The 25,817-nt window shown below is 47.1% G+C and overlaps 1 protein-coding gene and 1 pseudogene across 1 annotated transcript; both read right to left on the reverse strand.

Annotated features, from left to right (window-relative positions):
* Positions 1–5,989: 5,989 nt before the first annotated feature.
* On the reverse strand, positions 5,990–19,987 carry LOC142776748 (uncharacterized; annotated as a pseudogene).
* A 5,105-nt stretch (positions 19,988–25,092) lies between these two features.
* Positions 25,093–25,716, reverse strand: LOC119161635 (uncharacterized). Its single transcript, XM_037414201.1, has one exon. The coding sequence runs from the start codon at positions 25,714–25,716 to the stop codon at positions 25,093–25,095; it is 624 nt and encodes a 207-aa protein (XP_037270098.1).
* Between the last annotated feature and the right edge of the window lie 101 nt (positions 25,717–25,817).

A 25,817-nucleotide genomic window follows, 5' to 3' on the forward strand; every position in this document is an offset into this window, starting at 1 on the left:
ACGTCTTAGCTCTGGGGGCGGGTGGCCCGGAAGACCGGAGCCAGTAGCCGTTGGAGCTTCGCAGTCTTGTACTGGAGGGTCTGGGCTTATCTGGGGGCTAGTGAGAGCCTCTGGACTTGACGGTTCTTCGATGCTTCTCCGCCTGAGCTGGTCCATGTGCCGGTGAACAAGCCCGTTCTCCGTGTCGACAGACACGATGCGTGCACCAGAGGTTGACCAGACCTTCCCAGGTGTCCACTTGTCACCACAGCCGTAATTGCGAAGGTACACAGGATCTCCCAGTGCGAAGTTCCGCCCGGCGCCGTCAGCAGAGTGGACATCCCCTGTTGCTCGGCTCCTGGGAGGAAAACACGTCTAATCGGGTGCGGAGCTGGTAACCCAACAACATTTCTGATGGTGAGCGCCCGGACGGAAGCAGCTTGTTTCTATAGCGGCACAGTGTTCTAGCCAGCGTCTTTGACAAGTCTGCGTCCCCACACTTCTTTAGTTCATCTTTGATGGTTCGCACCGCACATTCGGCGAGTCCATTACTCTGTGGATGGTAGGGGGGTGCCCGCACGTGAACTACCCCGTTCTGTTGCAAGAACTCGTTGAACTCCCATCCGGTGAATGGCGTGCCATTATCAGACACTACTGTGTGTGGCAGACCGAATCTACTGAACAGCGTTCGCAGGGCATCGACTGTGTTGCGCGAGGTCGCGTGAGCCAGGGGAATGGCCTCAATTCATTTACTGTGAGAGTCGACGACGACAAGAAGCATCTTGTTTTGGATCGGACCCGCGAAGTCGACATGCAGTCGCGACCATCTTTTCTGCCTCTCTGGCCAGCGAATGGGTGCTTGCGCGGGTGGCATGGGCAACGCCTGTACACAGTGCTGACACACAGCGGCTAAGCGCTCAATATCGTGGTCCAAGCCAGGCCACGAAAATTTTGACCGTGCAACTGCCTTCATTGCAGAAACTCCTTGATGAGCTCCATGTAATAACTTCAGTAGCTTCTTCCGGGCTTCCGCCGGAACCACAACACGATGACCCCAGTGAAGCAAGTTATGCTGCACGGACAGCTCGTTCCGCCTTTTGTGATACTCCCGCATCTCTGTGCCTTCCTCCGCAGTGCGTTGTGGCCAACCTTGGATAGTGCGTTGTGGCCAACCTTGGATGACGTACCTGCACACACTTGACAGTACGCCGTCTGACTGCGTGAGGGCTTGAAGCTCTTTCATGGGCACCGCCGGCTTGTCCCACTGGTCCACGACGAGGACGTACTCGGCCGCATCCTCGTCGTCCTGCAGCTCCTGTTCAAGAGATTGGGGTAACCGGCTTAATGCATCCGCGTTGAGCATAAATTTTCCCGGCTTGTACTGCAGTTTATACTTGTATGTACCAAGTAGTAGCGCCCATCTTTGTATGCTGGCTGCCGCCTTGACGGGGGTCTGACAGTTGTGCCTTAACAGGCCCAGCAACGGCTGGTGATCCGTAACCAGAGTGAACTCTCGCCCCAACAGGTAGTCCCTAAACCTTGTAACACCAAATATCAAGGCTAACGTCTCGCGCTCGATCTGAGAGTACTTTCTTTCGGCAGTTGTCAGCGTTCTCGATCGAAAGCCTACGGGTCGCTTCTCGCCTCTGGTGTGATGAAAAAGTGCAGCCCCAACTCCGTATGGGGACGCATCGCACTCCAAGAAGAGCTCACGGTTCGGGTCAAAATGAGTCAGTACGGGTGCTGCGCACAACGCGTTTTTCACCTGGGCAAAGGCTTTCTTTTCTTTGGTGCTCCACGTCCACTTAGCGCCCTTTTCCAGCAGTTTGTACAATGGTGCTAGAATGGTAGACAAGTCGGACATAAACTTGTTATAAAAGGTTACCATGCCCAGAAATGAGCGTAGCTCGCAGACGCTCTGTGGAGAGGGGGCTAGCCTGATAGCATCCACGTTCTTTTCCTTGGGATACAGTCCGTTCGCGTCAATACGGTGACCTAGATATGTAACAGAGGGCTCGCTAATGTGGCACTTATCAGCACGAAGTTTAATGCCATGTTCACGGAAGCGCTCGAGCACAGCCATCAGATTGCGGTTTTGGCTGTCACCCTCTTCCGCTATCAACACGTCATCTAGGTACGCTTGCACCCCAGGCAAGCCCTGTAGGATTGATTCAATCCGCCTTTGAAATATCGCAGGTGCCGAAGCAATCCCAAACGGGAGGCGGTTGAAGCAAAAGAGGCCCTTGTGGGTGTTTATCACGGCCAACTTGCGAGGCTCTGCATCTAGCGGGATCTGGTTGTAGGCGTCACGCAAATCCAAAATGCTGAGTCGCTCCCCCCCACCTAATTGCGCAAAAATATCCTCGATAAGAGGCAGCGAGTATTGTTCCAGCTCGCATACTAAGTTCAAAGTAAGCTTGAAGTCACCGAAAATGCGAACTGTGCCGTCTTTCTTTAAGACTGGAACAATGGGCGTAGCCCATTCCGAGTGCGTCACTGGTGATATAATGCCAGCTGCCACGAGTCGATCTAATGCCTCTGAAACTTTATCCAACAGAGCGTAGGGTACCTTTCTTGCCTTGAAGAACTTTGTCGTCACTCCAGGCTTGATGTGAAGGCACACCGGTGGGCCTTTCATGAGTCCTACGCCCTCCGTGCACAGGTCAGAGTAGCGGTCCAACACAGCAGGCGCGGGCGGAGACTCCGGGCTCGACCCGAGTGGTGGCGCAGCTACGTAGAGTACTGCTGCGCCCTGCTCTTGTAGTTTCTGCAGCAAATCACGACCGCACAGGAGAGGACCTTCGCAGTCCTAGACGATTAGGTTACAGTCAACCTCCGCCGATTTGTGGCATACAAGCATTGACAGTACTCAGAGTACGGGTAGCTTCCCCAAATAGCACGCCAGCTTTGTCTTCGGCTCCTGCAACTTCAGCCATTGATGACGGTGGGCTTTGTAGGTTGCTCTAATAATGACACATACGGGCGAGCTGGTATCAACGTCCATCTTCAGCTTTACGCCGTTCCACGTGAACGTTTCCTGAATCGGTGGCACCAATGAATTCTTCGAAGTTACGGACCAAAGTTGCGACGCGCTGCTATCACTGTCGTTGGCTTGGGCTGTTACATTCAACGCGTTGTCGATCCTTTGGCACATGTGTGCCAAGTGCCCTTGTTTTCCACATTTGTAACAGTGCCTCCCACGCATTGAACAGGTCGCGCGCTTATGATTACGCTTTCCGCAGCACTAGCATGGCTTTCCGCCTTCGTTTTTCTTCTGGCCTCGCAGCACCCAGCGTTGCTCCTTCATTGCCGACACTGTTACCCGGGGCGTTTCTCGATTTATGTTCTCCGCATCTAACTCTGCACTTTCTGCCGCCAACGCAAGTGCCTCTGCTTCTTGTAACGTCAACTCGGGTTTTGCGAGCAGCTGCTTTTGCAAATTTTTTGAACGTACCCCGCACACGATACGGTCCCTTAACATCCTATCCAGCATGGCCGCGAAGTTGCAGTTATGCGCTAGGCGCCGTATTTCCACAATGAATGCATGAACAGACTCTCCTTCCGGCTGGTTTCGGTGGAAAAACTTGAAGCTTTCTGAAATTTGGTTTGGTCATGGGTCATGATACTCGCTTACAACTTTCACTACCGCATCGTAGCCGAGTGCGTTTGGCTTCTGCGGTGCCACTCTACCGCATAGCACATCAATCGTTCGCAACCCAAGTGCGGCTACCAACAGGGCTCTTTTCCAGCTGGGTCTCGTTCTTTGTTGAAATACTCGTCGCCACTGTTACAACCGGCCCCGCGGCTGGGCCGCGCCCCGAAATGCACGAACAGAGTGGCCAGGGCAAAAAGGAGAGCGTTTATTGTCCGGCTTGGGTTTTTATAAGAACAAATGGTAAGGGAAGGGGAAGAGGGAGATAAGATAGCAGGTCCGCGCAGCGTAGACTGGCAGCGCTTGTTTAGGGGTGGCCAACAGTTCGTGGCAGAAGCGATGAGAAATAATGACACTTTCTCAATGCACTTTGCAACATGCATATTGATGCTTTAATGAGATAAGCTTAAACGCTGTCCTAATTGTGAAAATGCTCTGAGACAATTTTGAAAATGGCCAATCCCGCTTCTGCCACTTTTGGACTAAATAACGATCTCGCTAACTCACTCTCCTGTGTGGGTGTGCAGGTGATCATTCAAGGTGGATTTATGTGAGAAGCTATGGCAACCCAGGTGGCCCATATGCGGTCATTCCCCTGTGTGGGTGTGCAGGCGATCATTCAATGTACCGTAAAAACCCGCGTATAGTTCGGACCCGCGTATAGTTCGAGGTGTAACTCGGGGATAGCAAACGCGAGAAAAAACATTTTCACGCGAATATTGTTCGAGGAAAACAGAAAAAATGCATTTATTTACACACTTGCATGCGCACGCACGCGCGCGCACGATTAGTCGTTGTTTTCGTCTGACACACTGTCTTCGGAATCTCCCTTGTTCGAAATGTCCTCCCACAGCACCTCATCCTCCGTGCCATCAAGCGCGTTTGAGATGGAGCACTTCTTGAAGGCACGGCAAACGAGCACCTCGGGCATGCGGGCCCACGCCTCGGCGATCCACGAGCAGAGCAGAGCTGGCGAGGCCCGTTTCAGCATTCCGGCAGGGGTCACTTCTGGCTCTCCGGACCTCATCCACTCCATATACCGGCGTCTGATGTGGTCCTTAAACGGTTTATTATATTAAGGCACACATCAAGTGGCTGTAGCTGGGATGTCATCCCGCCCGGGATGACGACGAGCTCGGTGCGGGAGTCGCGCAGCAGTCGCTTCACGGAGTCCGCCAGGTGACACCGAAACGCGTCGAGCACAAGCATCGATGGGAGCCCCAGCAGTGCTCCGGGCCGTCGACACCACACAGACTTGATCCAGTCCAACACCAGTGACTCGTACATCCACCCCTTGTCCTGGCAGCGGACGACAACATTTTTTGGGAACGTCTCCCCCTTCGGCAGCGTCTTTCGTTTAAACACCACGTAGGGTGGCAGCTTGCGCCCGTCTGCCGTGCAGGACAGCATTACAGTTACCCGCATTTTCTCGTTTCTAAATGATCGCACGGTAACTTGCCTGGAGCCTTTTTGATGCACCGTTAGACACGAGGGCATATCCAGGTACACGGGCGTCTGGTCAGCATTGCCGATCTGGCCCAGCTGAAAGGGGACTGCCTTTCGCAAAGAAATCACGTGCTTCTGAAAGGCGACAAGCAGCTCTTCGTAGCTTTCTGGCAGCTTCTGCAAGACCGATGTACCCCGACGTAGGGAGAACCCAGCGCGGCGCAGGAAGCGAGACACCCAATGCTTGCTTGCCTTGAAGTCCGCAGGCGGAATGCCTTTGTCTCGAGCGATCTCCCTTGCCTTTGCCTGCTGCAGCTCGATGTGCACAGCGAGTTGTGCAGCTCGTTGCTCCCAAACAAAGTTCGTCAGTTCTCGTTCCACGTCTGGAAATGCTCCATTTTTCGGTCCCCGGAAAGTTTTTCTCTTGCCGCAGCATGCAAAAAGGGCTTCCTTCTGCTTCCGCCTACCGCGAATGCTCCGCTCATTCACGCCGAACTGCCACTCCGCGGCACAGTTGCCGATGGTTTCGGCAGCAGAAATAACTTTCCTCTTAAAGGTAGCCGAGTACTGCCTGCGCGGTCCCGACATGGCTTAAAATCGCGTAAAATCGTGGCCGTCGTGATGTGCGCCAAGTGATTGCAATGGCCACTGTTGCTCGCCTGATGCACGCCTGTATTGTAGGTCTCTAGGACTAACGCCGCTCACGCTACCACGCCACCTAACGTAGAAGTGCGCAGACACCTGATAATGATGATAGCACCAACCAATGCCGAAACCAAAACTGAATTCGGGCCGAAACTTTTTTGGGATACGCATATAGTACGGGGCTGAAATTTCGCACCCTAAAATTTAGAAAAAAACCCCGGGCTATACGCGGGTTTTTACGGTACTTTGTGCCGAGAAGCCTTTGGGACACAGGTAGCATTTATACGGTCGCTCTCCCGTGTGTACATTGGTAATATCAATTTGTTGTGGTAATCATTTAGTAAGTGCATAAGTTTATTGCACCCCACATGCCAAATGTAACCAGTTTGACGATGCAGAACAGTCCATGTCTCAGCTTTCGTATATTATTTGATTCGTCTTGAGAATAGCAAACTTTAAATTCGAAGTGGATAGGGAGTTTTGTAGAATTGTGAGAAGATTTTGACTGGTGTATTTCACATATTATGAAGAAAAGTGACCTAATTTATGAGCCCACTAATCTTAACAATATATTTTTTTAAATGTGCAAATGTGTTTATTTTGAGTGTAAGGAAATGGAAGAAACTTTGAATGATAGCAGGATTTCACTTTCCGTTGAATTCTAGCGGTATACTGCTAAACATGTTCTTTTTTAACGTAGACAATACTTACAGCACATAAGTTTGTTTAACTATCGTTTAAACTTTAAAAATCATCAATCTATATGAGGGTAATACATTCCTCTAAGTAGGGTTTCGTGGTAGTGCGTATTTCCCCTGAAAATATGACTTCATGGATCAGCACTCCACTGCACTGAACCACCTTTATCAAAAGAGTTACATGCAAACTAATGCACACCTATTTGTTAACTTAAAATTCTCTGAAATTTTAAAATTTTTAAATTTGAATCAAGGCAAATTTGAATACTGTTGTATTCATTCATATATCCGAAGTTCTCTTATATTTGCACAAGCCTACATATCGGAACTCGTTTGCTTTTTTTTGTAGAATTTTCGACCAAAGGGCCCTAGTGCAGTGGTCTACTGGGTAAGGTTCTTGGCTCCTGATGGTATCGTATTGGTGGCGATATTGAACCTTAGCTGCGGCAGCTGCATTTTCGATTGAGGATAAAATGCTGTAGGCCCGTGTGCTGAGATTTGGGTGCACTTTAAAGAACCACATGTGGTCGAAATTACCAGAGCCCTCCGCTACGGCATCTTTCATAATCATATGGTGATTTTGGGACATTAAGCCTCATGTATCAATCAATCAATCTATCGATTTCTTCTGAACAATAGAGTCTGTACAAAAGAGCTACTAGAGTAGTGTACAGCACAACCGCAAGATAGATAACGCAGCAGGCAGCAACATTATGAAGCATGTGACGCCTTGTGAGAGTGACAATTCTGTTTGACCAAACGCTGACCTCGAATTTTGAATACGACCTAAAAGGCTCGACGCTGTGACAAGCGAAGATGTTGAAGGCTTAAAAGGTGGTCACCTCTCACTTCTCGAACAGTTCCTCCGTGCGCACAAGTGATTCGCATAGATAGATATATAAGCACTTAGAGAAAAGAGGCAGAGAGCAAGCTGGCAACAGCAACCCAAGTGCTCCCTTATACAGAATGTTTCCTGACATGGAAATGGCAAAGGCCTCGCATGTGGGAAAGAAAGTGTGCAGACCTTGTATGCCACGGTCTGGTTCCTTTCTTTTTATCGTCTATTCACTGGGCCGTAGGTAAATTATTACAGTGTAGACCGCTTATAACGTAAGTCATAGGAGTTGTAAAAATCCGCGCTATAAGCGGTACCGCGTTATAATCAAAGCATGCTTTTTTCGGCCTTTGCCTATGTCAAAAGGGCAACCCACCTTTCAAAAGCAACTTACTACACTTTTCACTCGCAGACACATTCAACACAATCACAACACCGCAAGGAAACAAAGTTCTCAAGTCCGGCATCAGCGGAAGAACGCCGTTATTTTCGTCTGGCAATGCTTGCGAACAGCGCTGCAAACAATTTCGTCCTCCACAAAGTTTAAGCACTGAAGGGATTTCTTGCTCAAACTGTTTTTCGCGCAGTACGTTTTCACTTAAGTGAGGTATTCCAATGCGTCTTTGCACGGGAAATCTGGTTCTGGCGTCGGGTCGACATCGTCTTCGTCGTCCGTTGCAACCTCCGCACTACCGCGCACCGCTGCGACGATCGCGTAATCTGTGCTCGCTTCCTGGCAGACAGAAAGCTCCGACTCCCCGGCATCGACAACATCTTGGAAAGTGTCGGTGGCGGCTACAATGTTGCTGTCAACGAGGCAGGACCAGACGTCGTCAGTGTTGAGGGTCTCATCGGCAAGCGACGTGTCGCTCTGCTCATAGTCTTCCAGAGCCTCTGCATTGCGCACGAAGCCTGCCCTCTTGAAACACTTGCTTATGGTATCGGCCTTTACCTGCCACCATGAAGCGACCACCATGTCAATTGCGCCCCTTAAGTTCACTTTAAGAGGCTGCTGCTGCTGCGTGCTCAGCAAAACTCTCTCGCAAATGCGCTTTTTGTACAGCGCCTATACGGTTGCGATGACACCCTGGTCAAGACGATGACTTTTTGCTGTAGTGTTGGCAGGCAAAAACTTTAGGTTGACTGCGGTCAACTTCGGCTTGACGTTGTGGGCCGTGCAGTTGTCGAGGAAAAGCACGAGCCGCTGCTTCTCCACCACCATATCCTCATTAAACTTGCAAAGCCAGCTGGTGAACAAATCCTGCATTATCCATGCCCTTTTACTGGCTTTGTAGGTCACTGGCAGGCATTCTCGTTTAAAGCAACGTGGCCTTGGCAATTTACCTATGACAAAGAGGCGGCGCTTGTCGCTCCCGTCCAAATTGGCACAAAACAATACAGTTATGCGCTCCTTTGAGACTTTGCGGCCGGAGCAGGCTTCGTCTTTCAGCGCAAGCGTGTGGTTGGGCAAAAGGTTATAAAATAAACCAGTTTCATCGGCATTATAAATGTCTCTGTCAGTATAGGTCGACAGCATACTCTCCAAGTTCAAGCGAAGCCAGACTTCGATACATTCGTCGTTGACAGCGCCGCTTTCTCCGCACACCACTTTGCAGCTGATGCCATGGCGATCTTTGAAACGCAGAATCCACCCATTGAGTGGATTGAAATCGTCGTGGCCTAAAAGAGCTCTGAGACACTTGGCCTTTTGTCGGAGCATCGGGCCACTTACCGGGATGCTCTGAGCCCTAACTTCGCGGAACCACCTTAACGGCGCTGCGTCCTTGTCTTCGTATATTGACGTACGTATTCTCTTCCGTGACAGGGAAGACGAATCTTGCCGCAGTTTGTCCTTGTTTTTGTAGATAGTTGACACGGTCGTGTCGGAAACGCCGTATTCCGCCGCCACGGACACCTTCTTCAGGCCACTCATAATGTCCCTTATGACGCATTCCTTAATCTTCAGCGATAAGGCACGGTGTGTTTTCACACTGCTTGAAGACGGCGCCAACGCCATGGCGACAGGAGCTACGCAACACATATGCTCTGGGCTCTCAGATGGCAACGACATGGTGAACCGCACACAGCAAATCCAAAGAGGCAAAAGAAGGAGGATGAGAAACAAAAAACATGCTACCGCTTCTCTCCCCCCACTCCGCACAGCGCGCACCCGGATTGGACGCTGCCACGGTCGCCATGGTGACGAAAACACGCCCCCTCCTTCCAAGGTCTCCCCGACTTCCTCCCTACTGTACCTTCTCTTCTCCTCCGCAATGTTTGACTTTTCGCGGCTGTCTCCGTGTGCGCCCTCCTGCTCACACTCCCAACGTTCCAGCGCGTTGGGAACGCCGCCGAGAAACCGTGCCGGCCGTGCTCCGTTCGTCGATTTTATGGTCGCACGCCTAAAAACTCCGCGCTATAACCGGTGTTCTCCTTCGCGCGCCTACGCAATAAAGGGTCGGCCTATACAATGAGTTCTATGGGCGACATATCGGTGGTTAAAAAAACCCACGTTATAACGGTCCTACGCAGAAAGCGGTTACGTTGTAAGTGGTCTGAACTGTATTTCCTTCTATTTGATGAATCTGCAAATGATTACCTCCCTCAGATGCTGACGAACATTCGCATAAGAAACTGTGATGTATCTCAAAAAATAAGAGCCAGATATTTCTCGTTTATTTTCACGGGCTGTGCATTGGCAGTTGACATCAAAGATAAATTGTTGATGGCACTGCATCCAATACCACTTGTGTAGATTCTGCTAGTTTTTAAGGATGAACCAAAGCTTAATTTTGAAACTTTTGAAGCGTTTTCAGCGGAACCTGCAAGAGTACCATCAATTACATTGTTATGATTTAAACATTTGAGGTCTGCATGTTGTGTACAATGTCTAGAGAGCACGTGTAACTACTAGCAAGTGGAGCTAAGATAGGGAATTTTGATGCCTTAAGTGCATTAATTCCCCGGTGAGTGGAATTCGTTCTTGTGATAAAGAAGACAACATTCTCTCTCTGTACTGTTTCCTAAAGCTGGATTGAAAATGTTCAAGTAATTGAGCGAGCCCTTTCTCTGTGGCTAGATGTTGGTCTTACACCTCTCGCTCTATTCTCGACAAACGTGCACCAAGGAAAACCAGTGTTTAGCAATTGTGAAGGATGTTTTGAATGCGCTTAAATTCTCTGCGCGCACAGGTGGCGAGAAAGGGTTGGCATTAAACGTCAAAATTCAAAATGACTAACTGTGGGAATGCCCAAAATCAGTACACCGAAAAATTCAAAAACCCAAATATACAACAGACCTAAGGTTTAAGATGCCAAAAAATCCGAACAGGAAAACATCCAAATTTTGAAACATCAAAATGTCTCTACCACCTTGCTGCAATAGAAGTATCTTGCCAAAAGAGAGGCTCCGTTAGTATTCTAAGATATGGACACTCTTACACCCTGATTTCCAATAGTAATTTCTCTCTACATATGGTTCAAGCCTTTACATATATTTCAGCATATTATAAAAAAGGTATTCATTGTTTATAGAAGACAGGTTTTGTGCCAATCCTAGTCAAAAATTTTAAACGCCGTCATTGTTCAGGTTCCCCAGAGCAGCTATCAAGCGATTTTTTTTTTTGCGTAACCTTTGTTTCTCGCTCATACAGATGAAGCAAAGAGAGGGGGAGACCAGGGTTGCCAGGCTACTCGAATGGCTTGACTGTGCGTTTCACTTGGTACTGCGGATGAAACTACCAGCGCACTGCCAGTCTCGTCTGAAGCAAGTGCAACAATGTGGCCGAGAAACCGCAGAAAATTCCATCATAGCTTCCACTCCGGGGGAGATAGTTTGACCTTCAAGGGAAAAGGTTCCAATCTTCTTCGAGTAGGTGCGGGGAGGTCTCGTGCACCCGCTAATTTGTGGTGATCTGAAGTCTCTACACCTCCTCTCAGGACTTAAGGGGAGATGCTCCTCGAAAACACTTTTTCTTTAATATTATACCTAAAGTTATGAAACTTTGGTCATAGACTGAGTTTGTAACGCCGATTCCAAATATGTGCTTAGTTCTTATGTAGCTTTATTAGTTTTTGTGCGAGACACCTCTCAAGAGAAAAATATAGGGCTTTTTGTGCTCATCTTTTTTCATAAGTTTTTGTTTAGAGAAGCCTGCAATAGCTCATTTTGCTGTTTAGGTAAAGTAGTATGTTAGATACTACTTAAAATTTATTCAAATAATTTCTATATTTAAAAAAAAAAAATCGGGAATACCAAAAGTACATACTTTGTGTGCTGTGAGTCAACATTTTAATTGTTTTCAAAAAATGTATGAGATATAAAATACATATAGATATCGACATTCTATACACTTTGAAGAGGCTGTGTGCAAAATTTTATCCAGATCTGACCATTTGAAGTACCTGAAATGTGGTGCACAAAACGTAAAAAATGCTGAAAAGTACAAATGGAGAAAAATGCTTTTGAAAGTTTCAAACATCTGTATTTTTCAAAAACATGACGAAAGCACATGAAATTTCTTGCAAAAATAGAGCAATATGTCTCAAACACAGCACAGCTGTTCAGAACTCCCCTGGCCCATACGTTTGCCCCTCAGCACCCTCTCGAATGGAGTCCGTGAGACGCGCTCTCTTCACCTGGTTTCGGCGATGGGCTCGAGCTTCAGCGGTTTGGCGGACGGACATTTTCTTCATTCTCCTCTGGTCGCGGGAGTTTCCCAGTACAACAAGCTCTTCTGGTGGTAGAATACCAAGCTCCTGAAGCACTCTCAAAGCTGCCATGACCGCAGTTATACCACAAAACGGCGATGGCAGTTGCAGTTTCCACTACTGTCTTGGACACAAACTTCGTCTTCGGGCATAGTAACCAGATCTTGCTGTTGAGGGACTCTGCTGCAGTTTGAGTCTTCCCTTGTAAGCAGCGGGTGAGAAGCTTCTTCTCCGTGAGACGCCTGTATATAGGCAGCAGAGGCTCCCCCTGTGCCTTTGTCAGAAGCGCAGTGTAGTCTGGCGCGGGTTCTCCAAGTGCTTCCCCCCGCTGGTGCTTGCACCATGATTCAACTCCTTCGGGGCAGAATTTATGGCTCTTGGCTGCATTCGTCGAACTCGAATGAAAAAGTGATGCCCAAATGGCACGATACCTTTCCCGGACATGGCCCCTGTTGCTGGTGATGGCTATGCGGTAATAGTTTTGCAACTTCTGTATTTGCCCGTCCTTCAACTTCTCGCCACGTGGAAGAGGAGTCTTGAGCTTGCGAATTGAATTGCCCAGGCGCTTGGCCATGTGGTTGGTGCAATCTTCCTTCACGATGGATGTTTCACCGTACACTTTGGCCTCAAAGACAGCATCGAAGGCTTTGCTGTCCCCATCACTCAAAAATGTGGTTAAGCGCAACGGTGTCTCATATGAGGGAGTCCATGTCCATATGCGCACTGCTGCCTCAGTTTCCATAGCATGAGAGGAGCAGTCAACGTTCTTCTCACAAACTGGGCCATGGTACGCCTGCCACACTTGCTCTTCGCTCCCGATGTCTTTTTGCCGGCTGCACGCAAGGCAGAAGTTTGAGAGAACCTCAAAATCGAGGCACAAGCCAGTGTCTACAGACACAGCTGTGCCAACGCCGTTATGGCTCTTGTGGCCCCGCTTTTGCCACGTACCACCAAACATCACGGCAACATCACTGCTGCCGACCATCTCTTTCGTGTGAACTCTCGCTTTCTCCATGTTTTCCTCCACGGCTTTGATGGCCGCAGCATGAACTTTCTTGCCGATCGCAATAAAGTTCTTGTGATTTAACGGCGTCGGCAAGCCAAGAATGGCCCAAAAACGTGAAAGCTGTTCGTGCCCGATGCCAATCGCGCGCGCAGCTACCACTGCCTTGACATTCACGGCAAAGCTGTCGCGGGAGCTCCCACTCCGATATTCCCGGCTTCCGCTAGCACCGTTCGCAAGCTCACCAGGCACAACACGGCTCGAGGTGTGCACAGAAGAAAGTACCGATTCAGGGCACTCACTGTTCGCACAATGCAACTCAAGAAACGCCGAGACCCTTTGGTTTTTCTACCGGTTCATGTACCGCGAGGGTACAGGTGTGGCACGCAGGGCAAGCAGCTCCACTTATCAGCACCGTAAGCGCACTGATATCGCATATCACAGCACTCGCAGAGTTCCGATCGCTTGCTGCTCTATCGTTCTCGAAGAGTCCAATCTTCACCTCCGAAGCGCTCACAAAGTTCAGTGCGGCGGCAATTTCGTCCGAGTGGCCGTTGTGCTGGTTAGGGCTAGCCGGAGGCATCGGGCGGCTGCTTCCCGCTGTCACTTTCCGTAGAGGTTTGCGCCGCCGCACTCGGTACGAGATCTTCGCACGAGCCTTCCGAGCTCGGAAATCGCGCTTTTCCGGTTCGTTCATTACGAAATAACTGAATAAACGCAGGAAAAGGGCCACAGAGTTCGATCGAGTCGCCGTACACAGTCGAGGACGAATGCAGGCTTCGGGGCTTCGCCGCAGCAACGTCTCCGTGTAGGCCCATGGCGGCCTCGCTAGAGCACCATGTGATTTAAATGTCCAGTAAAAACGCTTGAAACAGGCACTAAAACGTGCCTTTTTTTATTATTTTGGGCCAAAATGCGAAACTGCGGGAGGTGCTGTAGGCTAAACAAAGGCTTTCTCAACCTCTCCAAGCAAACAGCAATGGCGGGAGACGCCGCATTCTCGAGATGGAGACGATCGAAAGTTGCTGATTTGCGACGAAACTAGCACTTTCTCGAGCCACCGTTGCTGAATAAAATAGAATTTTTACTCATTTCTCGTTCGAATTTTTCCTTGATCTTTTGCGGAGTTGTAGCTGAATATACAAAGATAATTTTACAGGTAAAATCTCAAAACTCAAAATTTCCGCGAAAAACTCGATTTTTCGACGCGCATCTCCCTTTAAGAGGCGATTTGAACTCCCAGATACCTATGTGTTTGGGTAGATTTGTGCAGTCACTTGTTCGATGAATGCATGAAAAGATAGTCCTCAAAATTGCCACGATTTAGCTGGAGCGTTTCAAGCTTTACAAGGTTATGAAGTACTAAATATGTAGGAGGCGTGCAGCAGCTAAAAAAATATTGACCTTTTCTTTTGTGCCACAAGATTGTTGGCTTCAAGGAACTTGTGGATGCGCTCCACATAAGCAAGCAACGTCTTGCCTTCACCCTCAAATGCATCTATCTTACCCAAAGCAAGCCGGGTGTTTCATGCAATTTGGTTAATATTCTTCGCCAGTTTGTTACATGTAGCCAGACATAGTGGAGCAGAGACCCAAGCTGACAGTGAACGTCTGTTTATTCTCTTCCCAAACACTGTCCCAGCCCTGCTCTTAATACTCAGTCTTCCACTCACTGCTCTAGGTGGCACTAGTAACCAATAGTGCTACAGCTGGTGCAGCACAACAGTATGATTCGTCACATATCTCCTTGCAAGTGGAAAGATATTAGAGGACGACGTCAGCACATGACCATTGCGACAGTAGATGGAGGTACGCAATTGACGCAGAATGGTTAGTGAGTTTGGTGAAACAAGCTTGACGGAAACAGTGCTCAGCCTTGAGAAGGTTTTTAAGGGGGAATTTGGCACATTGCTTGAAAGCAGGTACACGCATTTTCCTGCGCGGCATCATAAGTACTACTCTGTACCAATTCTTATGGCTAATTCATCCCAAATACTCTGAGATAGTATGGCATAATAGTACATTCATAAGTCAGTAAAACATAAGTGTCCCACTTTTTTTTGAGCGAAGTTCTGCTTTGATTTTAATGAAATTTGTTTACACCCTAATTTGGTAGTTTATGTGTTCCTAACATAGCCGGTTTTTAAACATTGTGTCCAATATTATGTCGGCAAATTTACAAAGGGAACTTTCCCAACAATACAAGGTGCTTTCAGCCTTTGGAGGGAGTGACTGATCAGTTGGCTGTGAAGTTTGCACTTTTTAAGCAGCTGTTACCTTTTCCACTGCCATACACTCCACTGCCCTCGTAAACCCGCTGCCCTCTTGATTGATTTTGAATGTAGTGTGCATAAATGTTTGGCAGAAACTCTGTGGATTCGTCAGTGTTGTCCAGTGTTGTTTGTATATGCCACGATTACTAGTATTTTTTTGGTGCAGCTACTTGCCATTCTAATGGCTCAGGCATTCTCAAAGTTCATAGAATGGTCCAGCTACTTGCCGAGTTCTGTGAGAGTGTTTCATACTGTATAGAAGGTACGTACTTTTTTTCTGTGTTATGGTGTCCTTTCCAGAGTTTTTGATCTCGCCAATGTAAGTGGGGTCGGCAATAAGTGCAAATAACCTAATTGATTCATCATAGCACATATTATCGGAGGGAAAAGGAAAAACACCTTAAAAATGGCTCGAGAGAAGCCTTTTTCCTGTGCAGTCAGAGACACTAGTTGTCGTACAAGCATGTTCTGAACTCTGTTAACACATAAACATTTCAAGCAAAGCGAGAATTTGAATGAAAAACAGTGAAATATGGATCCATTGTTTTTTACCTTATACAGAACGTCCCGCACTCGTGTACATCCTGATCACGTCAGCGTAGTGTACATCATGATCACGTCAGCGTGATGCAACATGACCTTCCATCACTACTATGGTATTGCATTAGTTATATTTTAAGTGTATAGCTCTATTAAGACAAACAATTTTAAGCAAAGGGCTTAAGAAAAGAAGAAACTGTGCAAGTCAGACATTATTTTTGTTTTTTTTTTTTTCTGCCAAATCGTCAGATGTTGCACATTTGTTCGCTTTTGCCTGCACAGCCTTGAGCATAGCTGGCTTGCATCCGTACGATGCACACAATTCAACTCCGAACCTCCTATACTCAAAAGCAAGGCAATGACATGAACACTTTAAAGCAATTTTTAAAGATCCTGCAGCACACTGAGGCTGGAGTGTCACTGAATAATATCACACTTGCACACTATATGAACCAACTAGATCGACGAGATTTGCCTTGCAGGGTCTCTATAATCGCAATCTCAATGAAGCATGTTACCAGCTCTCTAGAATGCCATCAAACGTGAAGTCCACGCACTTAAACTTGCAATTAAAACTACCAAAATTATAAAACACATATAGGTACAGCTTGCTGGTGTTACGATATTATGTATTTGTGGTTGCTTATGAGTACACATACATGGGTTTTTCACTGAACCTACAACATACAGATTACTATTCCAATGGTTACTGATGAATTCTGTAATGAAGTGTTGAGAAATAATGACACTTTCTCAATGCACTTTGCAACATGCATATAGATGATTTGGTGAGATAAGCTTAAACGCTGTCCTAGTTATGAAAATGCTCTGAGACAATTTTGAAAACGGCCATTGCCGCTTCTGCCACTTTAGGACTAAATAACGATCTCCCTCACTCACTCTCCTGTGTGGGTGTGCAGGTGATCATTCGATGTGGATTTATGTGAGGAGCTACGGCAGCACAGGTCGCCCGTATGCGGTCTTTCCCCTGTGTGGGTGTGCAGGCGATCATTCATTGTACTTTGTCCGGAGAAGCCTTTGGGACACAGGTAGCATTTATACAGTCGCTCTCCCGTGTGTACATTGGTAATATCAATCTGTTGTGATATTCGTTTAGTAAGTGCAAAAGTTTGTTACAACCCACAAGCCAAATGTTTGACAATGCGTAACAGTCCGTGTCTCAGCTTTCGTGTATTATATAATTCGTCTTGAAAATAGCAAACTTTAAATTCGAAGTGGATAGGGAGTTTTGTAGAATTGTGAATAGATTTTGACTGGTGTATTTCACATATTATGAAGAAAAGTGAGCTAATTTACGAGCCCACTAACCTGCACAATATATTTTTAAATGTGCAATTGTGATTATTTTGAATCTAAGAAAATGAAAGAAACTTTGAATGACAGCAGGATTTCACTTTCAGTAGAATGCTAGTGGTGTACTGCAAAACATGCTTTTTTTTAACGTAGACAATACTTACAGTATATAAGCTTGTTCAACTATCGTTTAAACTTTAAAAATCATTAATCTATGTGAGGGTAATACGTTCCTCTAAGTAGAGTTTCGTGGTAGCGTGGATTTCCCCTGAAAATATGACTTCATGGATCAGCACTCCACTGCACTGAAACCACCTTTACCAGAAGAGTTACAAACTAATATACACCTATTCGTTAGGTTAAAATTCTCTGAAACTTTGTAATTTTTAAATTTGAATCAAGGCAAATTTGAATACTGTTGTATTCTGTCATATATCCGAAGTTCTCTAATATTTGCACAAGCCTACATATCGCAGCTCGTTTGCTTTTTTTGTAGAATTTTCGACCAAACGGCCCTGCCGCAGCGGTCTATTGGGTTCTTGACTGCTGACGGTATCGTAACGATCGCGGTATTGAACCCTAGCTGCAGCAGCTGCATTTTCGATCGAGGTTAAAATGCTGTAGGCCCGTGTGGTGAGATTTAGGTGCACTTTAACTCTTTCGGGACCGCCCGAAAAAGGGATGAAAAAGAGAGGTGTGAGTAAAAATTTTTTATTATATGAAGCAAAAGTACTACACTACTTTATCATACACCAAAATGCAGGTTATTGAATGGTTATTAACATACAAAACAAATGTTTTTCCTTAACATTCCACACAACAAATGAAAAAATCTGAAAGTAAGAGCTAAGAGAAAAAAAACCAAAATAGTTTAAAAAAGTGTAAACACAGAAATTTTCAAGAAAAATAATATTATTTGAGAATATACAAAATGTGGCAAAATGCTTTCTTTCTTGATTGTAAAAGTTTGGTGTGGCTAGGAGTAACGGTTTTTTTGTGTGAGCCCTTTGGCACTAGGTACCAGCACTTGCACACGTGCCTAGATTGGCGTTGCATGACGCGTGTGCCACTCGCCGAAGCAGTTCCGGACTGAGGTGAAACACAGGTGAACTTGGCACGTGTCACAAAAAACGTTTGTTTTGAGCTCGACTTTGGTGCGTTCGTAGCACAACTTGCAATTCTTACGTTTTTGGACTTTTCGTGGTTTGTGGTCCGCATGTTTTGGAGTGGGTGGTGGAAGAGATCAAGCTTGTTTGCCATCAAAGCCAAAAATCTGCTCAAGAAGCTCTTCTCTGAAGGCAAGATGATCATACCCGGCTTTTCGACTTAGCTCGGGGATCTCCAGGTGTGATGCACGATGTGCTTGAAAAAGCACAAAACTGTTCATGCAGGCTATGTCGATGCAATGAAAAAATATCGTCTTCCACCACCGCACACTTCGCATCAAGACGTTGTAGTAACCAATCATTTGATCCGACTTATCTACTCCCAGCATTCCAGAGTTGTATTTGTCAATCAGCAATGGCTTGGGCACTGATACTTCGCCAGGTGTTACCACTCCGCACTCGTCTTTTTGCAACAACTTTCTTGTTGGCAGTGTGGATGGTGCTGATCATATTTACAACGCACCGATCTTTCCACTGAAGGTAAAGGATGTGTCCATCTCGCATCCATCGAATGTCCCCACCTTTGGCTTTTTTTTTTCCCAACTTGGCTCCTTCAGCTCTTCGGGAAATCCTCGGCAATCTTTGCGCGTTGTTCCACAAGCCAATGTTTTATGGTCAAGGAGGTAATCAAAGAGGTGTGTCGAAGTGTAAAAATTGTCCATAAAAATTTTGTATCCCTCATCAAAGTATGAGGAACACAGATCGCACACTACATCAAAAGCCAAGCCATGAGGCCCCGGCTGCACACGGCGGCCAGTGTAGACACTGAACTGCACAGTGTATCCTGTGTCAGGGTCAGCTAGCACCCACAGCTTGTATCCCCATTTAGTCACCTTATCTTTTAGGTATTGACGAATTCCAGACCTCCCTTTTGATTTTACCGTGCGCTCGTCCACGGAGAGATCTCGATTGGGCTGGAAGAGCTGTGCTGACACTTGGTTGATGTGCTCAAGAAGCCACCACATGTATCGCAGCTTTCCTTTTGACTGTTGGTTCGGATCATCCAATTCCGCGATTTGGAGGAGTACTAGCAAAACGATAAATCGCTTTCGGGGCATGATGCGTCGTGCAACGAGACCACTATAAAGACTTCTTACGTTCCAGTAAAGTTTAAGTCTTGGAACTTTCACAATCCCCATGTAAATCACCAGCGCAATGAACTTCAGCAGTTCACTGGGGGTGACTTCCTCCCATGAACCATCTGGCCGAGAGTGCGTTGGTTTTTCAAGAATGCGTGTCCACGCATACTTGTTTGTGTTTTCGCAAATCATTGCAACTACTTCCGCAGAAAAAAAAACGGAAGAAAGAAATCCAGGGCAGTCAAAAACTTCGTCCCGCTTTTCGGGGCCATGGCGACGTCATCGCCCAGGTAGACACCGGGCTGTCTTCTTGGCGAAAACTCAATCCGCTTCTGCACTGGTGGCAGGAGATCACCACCATATGTGGTTGACACCCTAGCGAACAGATATAAATCGGCGAGAACATATACCGAGTTCACATAGCTACTCGAGAGCCAACTGAAAGCGAAACCATCACTAACCTTCCAGCCCCGCTTGAAGTTCCCAGCTGATCATCCCCTGAATCCTCACTTGAGGTAAAATCTGAGCTCGTAACTCCACATTCCGAGTCGTCACTGCCGCTTTCATCGCTAAAATCTACTGTGGAAGCCGAAGATACGCGAGGCGGAAGCGTTTTTCTTATCGCGCTCGCGCGCGAGCACGACGCCATGTTTATTACTGTCGACGACGACGCGCTGTCAAAAAAAAATATCCTACGCGTCGCCGCCAGGCGATAAAAAAGCAAACTTCACAAAATAAAAAATTATAGTTGTGAAACTATCTCACAGATGGCGGCAGGTGTTCCATTGAGCAAAAATTTTTATTCTGGAGGCGCGCGAAACCATCGATCACATGTGATCGACGGCCTATGGGCGCGATCCTGAAAGAGTTAAAGAACCACCGGTGGTCGAAATCACCAGAGCCCTCCGCTACGGCATCTTTCATAATCACATGGTGGTTTTGGAACATTAAGAGTCACGTATCAATCAATCAATCTATCAATTTCTCCTGAACACTAGAGTCTGTACGAAAGAGCTACTAGAGTAGAGTACAGCACAACCGCAATGTAAATAACGCAGCAGGCAGCAACATGATGAAGCATGCGACGCCTTGTGAGAGTGACAATGCTGTTTGACCAGACGCTGACCTCAAATTTTGAATACCACCTCAAAGGCTCGCAACGCTGTGACAAGCCAAGATGTTGAAGGCTTAAAAGGTGGTCACCTCTCGCTTCTCGAACAGTTCCTCCGTGCGCACAAGTGATTCGCATAGATAGATATATAAGCACTTAGAGAAAAGAGGCAGAGAGCAAGCTGGCAACAGCAACCCAAGTGCTCCCTTATACAGAATGTTTCCCGACATGGAAATGGCAAAGGCCTCGCATGTGGGAAAGAAAGTGTGCAGACCTTGTATGCCACGGTCTGGTTGCTTTCTTTTTATCGTCTATTCACTGGGCAGTAGGTAAGTTATCACAGTGTAGACCGCTTATAACGTAAGTCACGGGAGTTGTAAAAATCCGCGCTATAAGCGGTACCGCGTTATAACCAAAGCATGCTTTTTTTGGCCTTTGTCTATGTCAAAAGGGCAACGCACCTTTCAAAAGCAATTTACTACACTTTTCACTCACAGACACATTCAACACAATTACAACACCGCACGAAAACAAAGTTCTCAAGTCCGGCATCAGCGGAAGACGCCGTTATTTTCGTCTGGCGATGCTTGCGAACAGCGCTGCGAATAATTTCGTCCTCCACAAAGTTTTAACACTGAAGTGATTTCTCTCTCAGTCTTTCGCGCAGTACGTTTTCACTTTAGCGAGGTATTCCATTGCGTCTTTGCACGAGAAATCTGGTTCTGGTGTCGGGTCGACATCGTCTTTGCCGTCCGACTCGTCGTCCGTTGCAACCTCCGCACTACCGCGCACCGCTGCGACGATCGCGCCATCTGTGCTCGCTTCCTCGCAGACAGAAAGCTCCGACTCCCCGGCATCGACAAATTCTTGGAAAGTGTTGGTGGCGGTTACAAAGTTGCTGTCAACGAGACAGGACCACACGTCGTCAGTGTTGAGGGTTTCGTCGGCGAGCGATGTGTCGCTCTGCTCATCGTCTTCCAGAGCCTCTGCATTGCGCACGAAGCCTGCCCTCTTGAAACACTTCCTTATGGTATCGACCTTTACCTGCCTCCATGAAGCGACCACCATGTCAATTGCGCCTTTTAAGTTCACTTTAAGAGGCTGCTGCTGCTGCATGCTCAGCAAAATTCTCTCGCAAATGCACTTTTTGTACAGCGCCTTTACGGTTGCGATGACACCCTGGCCGAGAGGTTGACTTTTTGCTGTAGTGTTGGCAGGCAAAAACTTTAGGTTGACTGCAGTCAACTTTGGCTTGACGTTGTGGGCCGTGCAGTTGTCGAGGATAAACACGACCCGCCGCTTCTCCGCCACCATATTCTCATCAAACTTGCAGAGCCAGCTGGTGAACAAATCCTGCATCATCCATGCCTTTTTATTGGCTTTGTAGGTCACTGGCAGGCATTCTCGTTGTTTAGAGCAACGTGGCCTTTGTGATTTACCTATGACAAAGAGGCGGCGCTTGTCTCTCCCGTCCAAATTGGCGCAAAGCAGTACAGTTATGCGCTCCTTTCAGTTTCTGCTTCAAGTGATAGCTGCCTTGTTTGTATTCTTTTTGGTTAAACAGAGTTAAGAGGCCGAAGACTGTCATTCGGTCTGATGTGATCACTATGCCGATTGCTGCTACAACCATCAGCAAGTTCCTCATGCTTGGGTGGTGAACTTGTTGTATTATTAACGATAGCTCACAGGCCTGAAGGGTCCAGTGTGAATTTTTTTACAAGCTTGTGTGAACCTGGCTGTGGCAACTAAGCTTGATGGCCGAATAACGTAGCAAGTCGCTCTTAGCTCAGCTATTCACCAGGACCGAGGGCAGAACCCAACGGCCGAGTAACGTGGCATTTTTGAAAGAAATATACTTTTTTAGTGCACAGGGAGCATTTCAGGAACTAGACAGAAACAAAACAATCTGCTCTGTCTTACCTGTCTTCTTTCTGAAAGGTTCCATGCACAGTAATAAAGTATCTTTCTTTCAAAAATGCAATACCAACCAAAACAATTAGCCACTCTCTCGGAGTAACGACTTTTTGTCCTCATGAATACTGTGGCCTTTTCTTGGTGTAGGAACCATTCATGTTCACCCTCTTGTGCCAATTTCATCTCTTTTCTCTCCATTTTGCCATCGCAGAACTACAAACACTTGGGCACATCGCTCATACTTCACAGTAGCGTCTTTTCTCATGTTTAGTTTGCACTGCAGCATACAACAGCTTGGCATCACACCACTGAAAATAAGTCTGCCGCACACTCGCGCACCAAATAACCATACTCAAGTACTGGAAACATGAGGCAAGCTTTCCCGCACACAATCACAGACAAAAAAAATTACCAAACACTCGTAAAACCTGAGGCGACTTCATTGTACACATTAAGAAAAAATGGAGTATTCAGGGAGCAGCTCTGCTACACAACAAAAACTATGTACCATCTCCTTGAAAGGAAACCCTGATGGGATGCGAAGCAGCAGCGGTGCACACGGCGTTGACCGTGTTGAAACGGGTGTCGGCATGTGTGCTGGAAGAACGGTTTGAAGCCAAACCTTGTGTAGCATTTACTCAAGTAAATGTTTGTTTGAAACTCTTAAGACACAGGAAGCGAGACGCGTTGAAGACGCTTGCACTCGGCTTCCTTGGTTCTCGTCTCGTCGGTGTTACCCGTGCGCTATCTGTATTCTTGAATGCGATCAGTGTTCTTGACTCGCACCTCGTCGGTGTCGCTGGTCTTTCTCTGCCGATGCTTGCATTCGGCTTCCCTGGCTTGTGCCTCGTTGGTGTTGACATCGTCATTAGCAAACACGATCGGCTTTGCTAACCTTCGCAATGTCGGCGACAGTCGGGAGAGGTACGCGCACACTAGCATGAACTATGTCGCGATGGCGTCCCGCCACTCGGTGCTATCAAGCGGCAAGTAGCTGCGCGTTGTTCACATTGTCAGTGCCGCAATATTCTCGAGGCGCGTGCAACGTGCACACCCAGCCGCTCACAGCTTCTTCTCGCGGACTGATGGAGAGAGGTGGTGCGGATAAAATGATGCCCACGTGAGAAGTGGGCTCGAACATTGCAAGCGGTGGAGAGGGTGAAGTGAGAAAGATGACTATACTCCGTTTCATACATCAGGTGCAACGCTGTGAAGGCTAGGCAAGTAGTCCGTAAAGAAAACACGAGGTGTTGCTCCGCGCGGTTTCGTAGCCGAGTGGTCTGATGCGTCGCTCCGGAGAGTTCACCGTAGTTTTGAAGTGCATAGGTTCGAATCCACGTGGTGCCATTTTTTTTATAATTTTTGCGAGTTCAATTCGAAATCTTGTTTTTTTTTTTTTTTTTCAGTAACTTCAACTTACTTGCACGCGGAAGTGAACTGCACGCATCTATTCATTTGTAGCATACCGTGTTCCCTTGTGAGGGCCGGAACCTGCTGAGCTGGCACCGAGGTTTGACCAGCATGGCGATTTTGTCGCGATTATACCGCATTGTCGGTTTACCTCATTGATGTGAGCGAGTACTGCGTGTAAGATGACGTTAATTCATTGATTAGGTAGCACAGCAACTCCAATGAGGCTGGGTTAATGACAGGTGCTCACCTTCAACTTTTGTTTTCGTCATTGCCCCGATGATCCACTTTTCTGTGCCGCTCTTTAAACACTCAGCAGCTTAATGATTATAGCAGGCCGCCGGCAGAGAAACCTGTTCAGTTTTAGCAAAACAGTGCGGAATCGACCTTCCACTGCACTGTGCGGTATCCCGACGCACTTCGTGCGAGTAACGAATGATATGTTATTCAGGGAAAAGGGAAGAAAGCAAATTTGTGTAGCTCGGAATAGTGGTTTTGGCACACAAACGCATAAAACATTTCCTAGACTTGGTATTCGCCCGTTTACTGTCTTAATATATGCGACATTTTTGTGAATTGTTATGCGCAATTTATTTCTTCAGTATAATTCTAACCCATCCTTTTTCCCGCAAGTAAGAGTTCCTTTTTTATCGTTCAAAAGAGAGTTTCAGCTAAGGCTGTTATTCGGCAGAAACTCTAAATTTTAATTTATGCGTCAATCGTTTTTTTTTATAAAAACCTGGATATGGCCTGTTTTTCTCGGTTGAGAAAATCTTTATGGTATAGGGTAATTCAGTGCCCAAAAATTGTACTGGTTCAAAAAGTTGGAGATTTGTTTCATACATACATACATCCAGGGGCAATACTCATTGCGTGCGATGGACCAATATTCCAAACGGATGACGACTTTTGTGGTTTAAAAAACGCAAACTTTATTTACAGAAGAGCACCTCTGGCCGATGTCGTGGTGGGTTCCGACATCTTTTTTTTTCCTTTTTTTACCAAGTTTTTACAGAGGTCATGTGACCATTCCGAACGTTTGCACTTCACAACAAAACATAAATAAGGTAATTATTAGGGAGCAGTACAGTGCAGTGTCCTTCCTAGCCCGGGTCACTTGGGGGCGTTAAACCCAACACACAAAACCACACGATGAGGAAGCACTCTTTGCTTTGTCATAATAACACAGCCTTCTTGGGGAATGAGCTCAGCATGAAGCAGCACGAGCAGATTCGCTAGAAAGGTGTCCACAATCCAGCTGAACCAGTCGACCCTCGTGAACAAAGCCACCACTGACAGGCCGCAAATTCCTCGAAAGTCAGCAAAGTTCTTCAATGCCACTCATCTCGTCATCACTGAACTGAGCACCCGACTCATTGGAGGAGGAGTTGCACGAATCACAAATGCAGAAGACAAGTGGTTCTATTTCACTATCCACAATCATGTCCCGTTCCCATGCTTCAGCTTCAACTTGCTCTACATGAGCGCAGCAGTTTTGCCACTTTTCCTGTTTTACAGATGCCAGTGCTTCTGGCAGAAGCTTTTCTACTTCAGTCAAAGTGAAACCCGTATTCCGTGCTGCAATGTACCCCTTTACCTCGCTCCAAACAAGCTCAATTGGGTTGAACTCGCAGTGGTATGGTGGTACACGAAGCACTTCATGGCCGTGGGTAGCCGCCAGAGTGTCGATGCGGTACACAATACTGGGTGTGTTGACCTTTTGGGAAAGTTCCAGCAGTTCAGCTCTCACCATGTCCTCTGACCACGGAACACCTTTCTTTGTGAGCCAAAGCTGAATATCAGCTTTGCGCGTCGACTTGGTAGGTGCTTTCTCAAGAGCTACGCTGTGGTATGGCGCATTGTCCATGACAATAACGCTATTAGGCAGAATGTTTGGCAAAAGCTTGTCGGTGAACCACTCCTCAAAGTATCTGTCATCCATCTCAGAGTGGTAGTCAGCGCTGCCCCCTTTTTTGCTCGGAAGGAGTCAGCAGCTCCTTCGGTGAAACCAGTTTCACTGCTGCCAGCATGTACGAGGATCAA

This window comes from Rhipicephalus microplus, chromosome X, assembly GCF_043290135.1.
Source record: "Rhipicephalus microplus isolate Deutch F79 chromosome X, USDA_Rmic, whole genome shotgun sequence".
NCBI classification, from domain to species: Eukaryota; Metazoa; Arthropoda; class Arachnida; order Ixodida; family Ixodidae; genus Rhipicephalus; species Rhipicephalus microplus.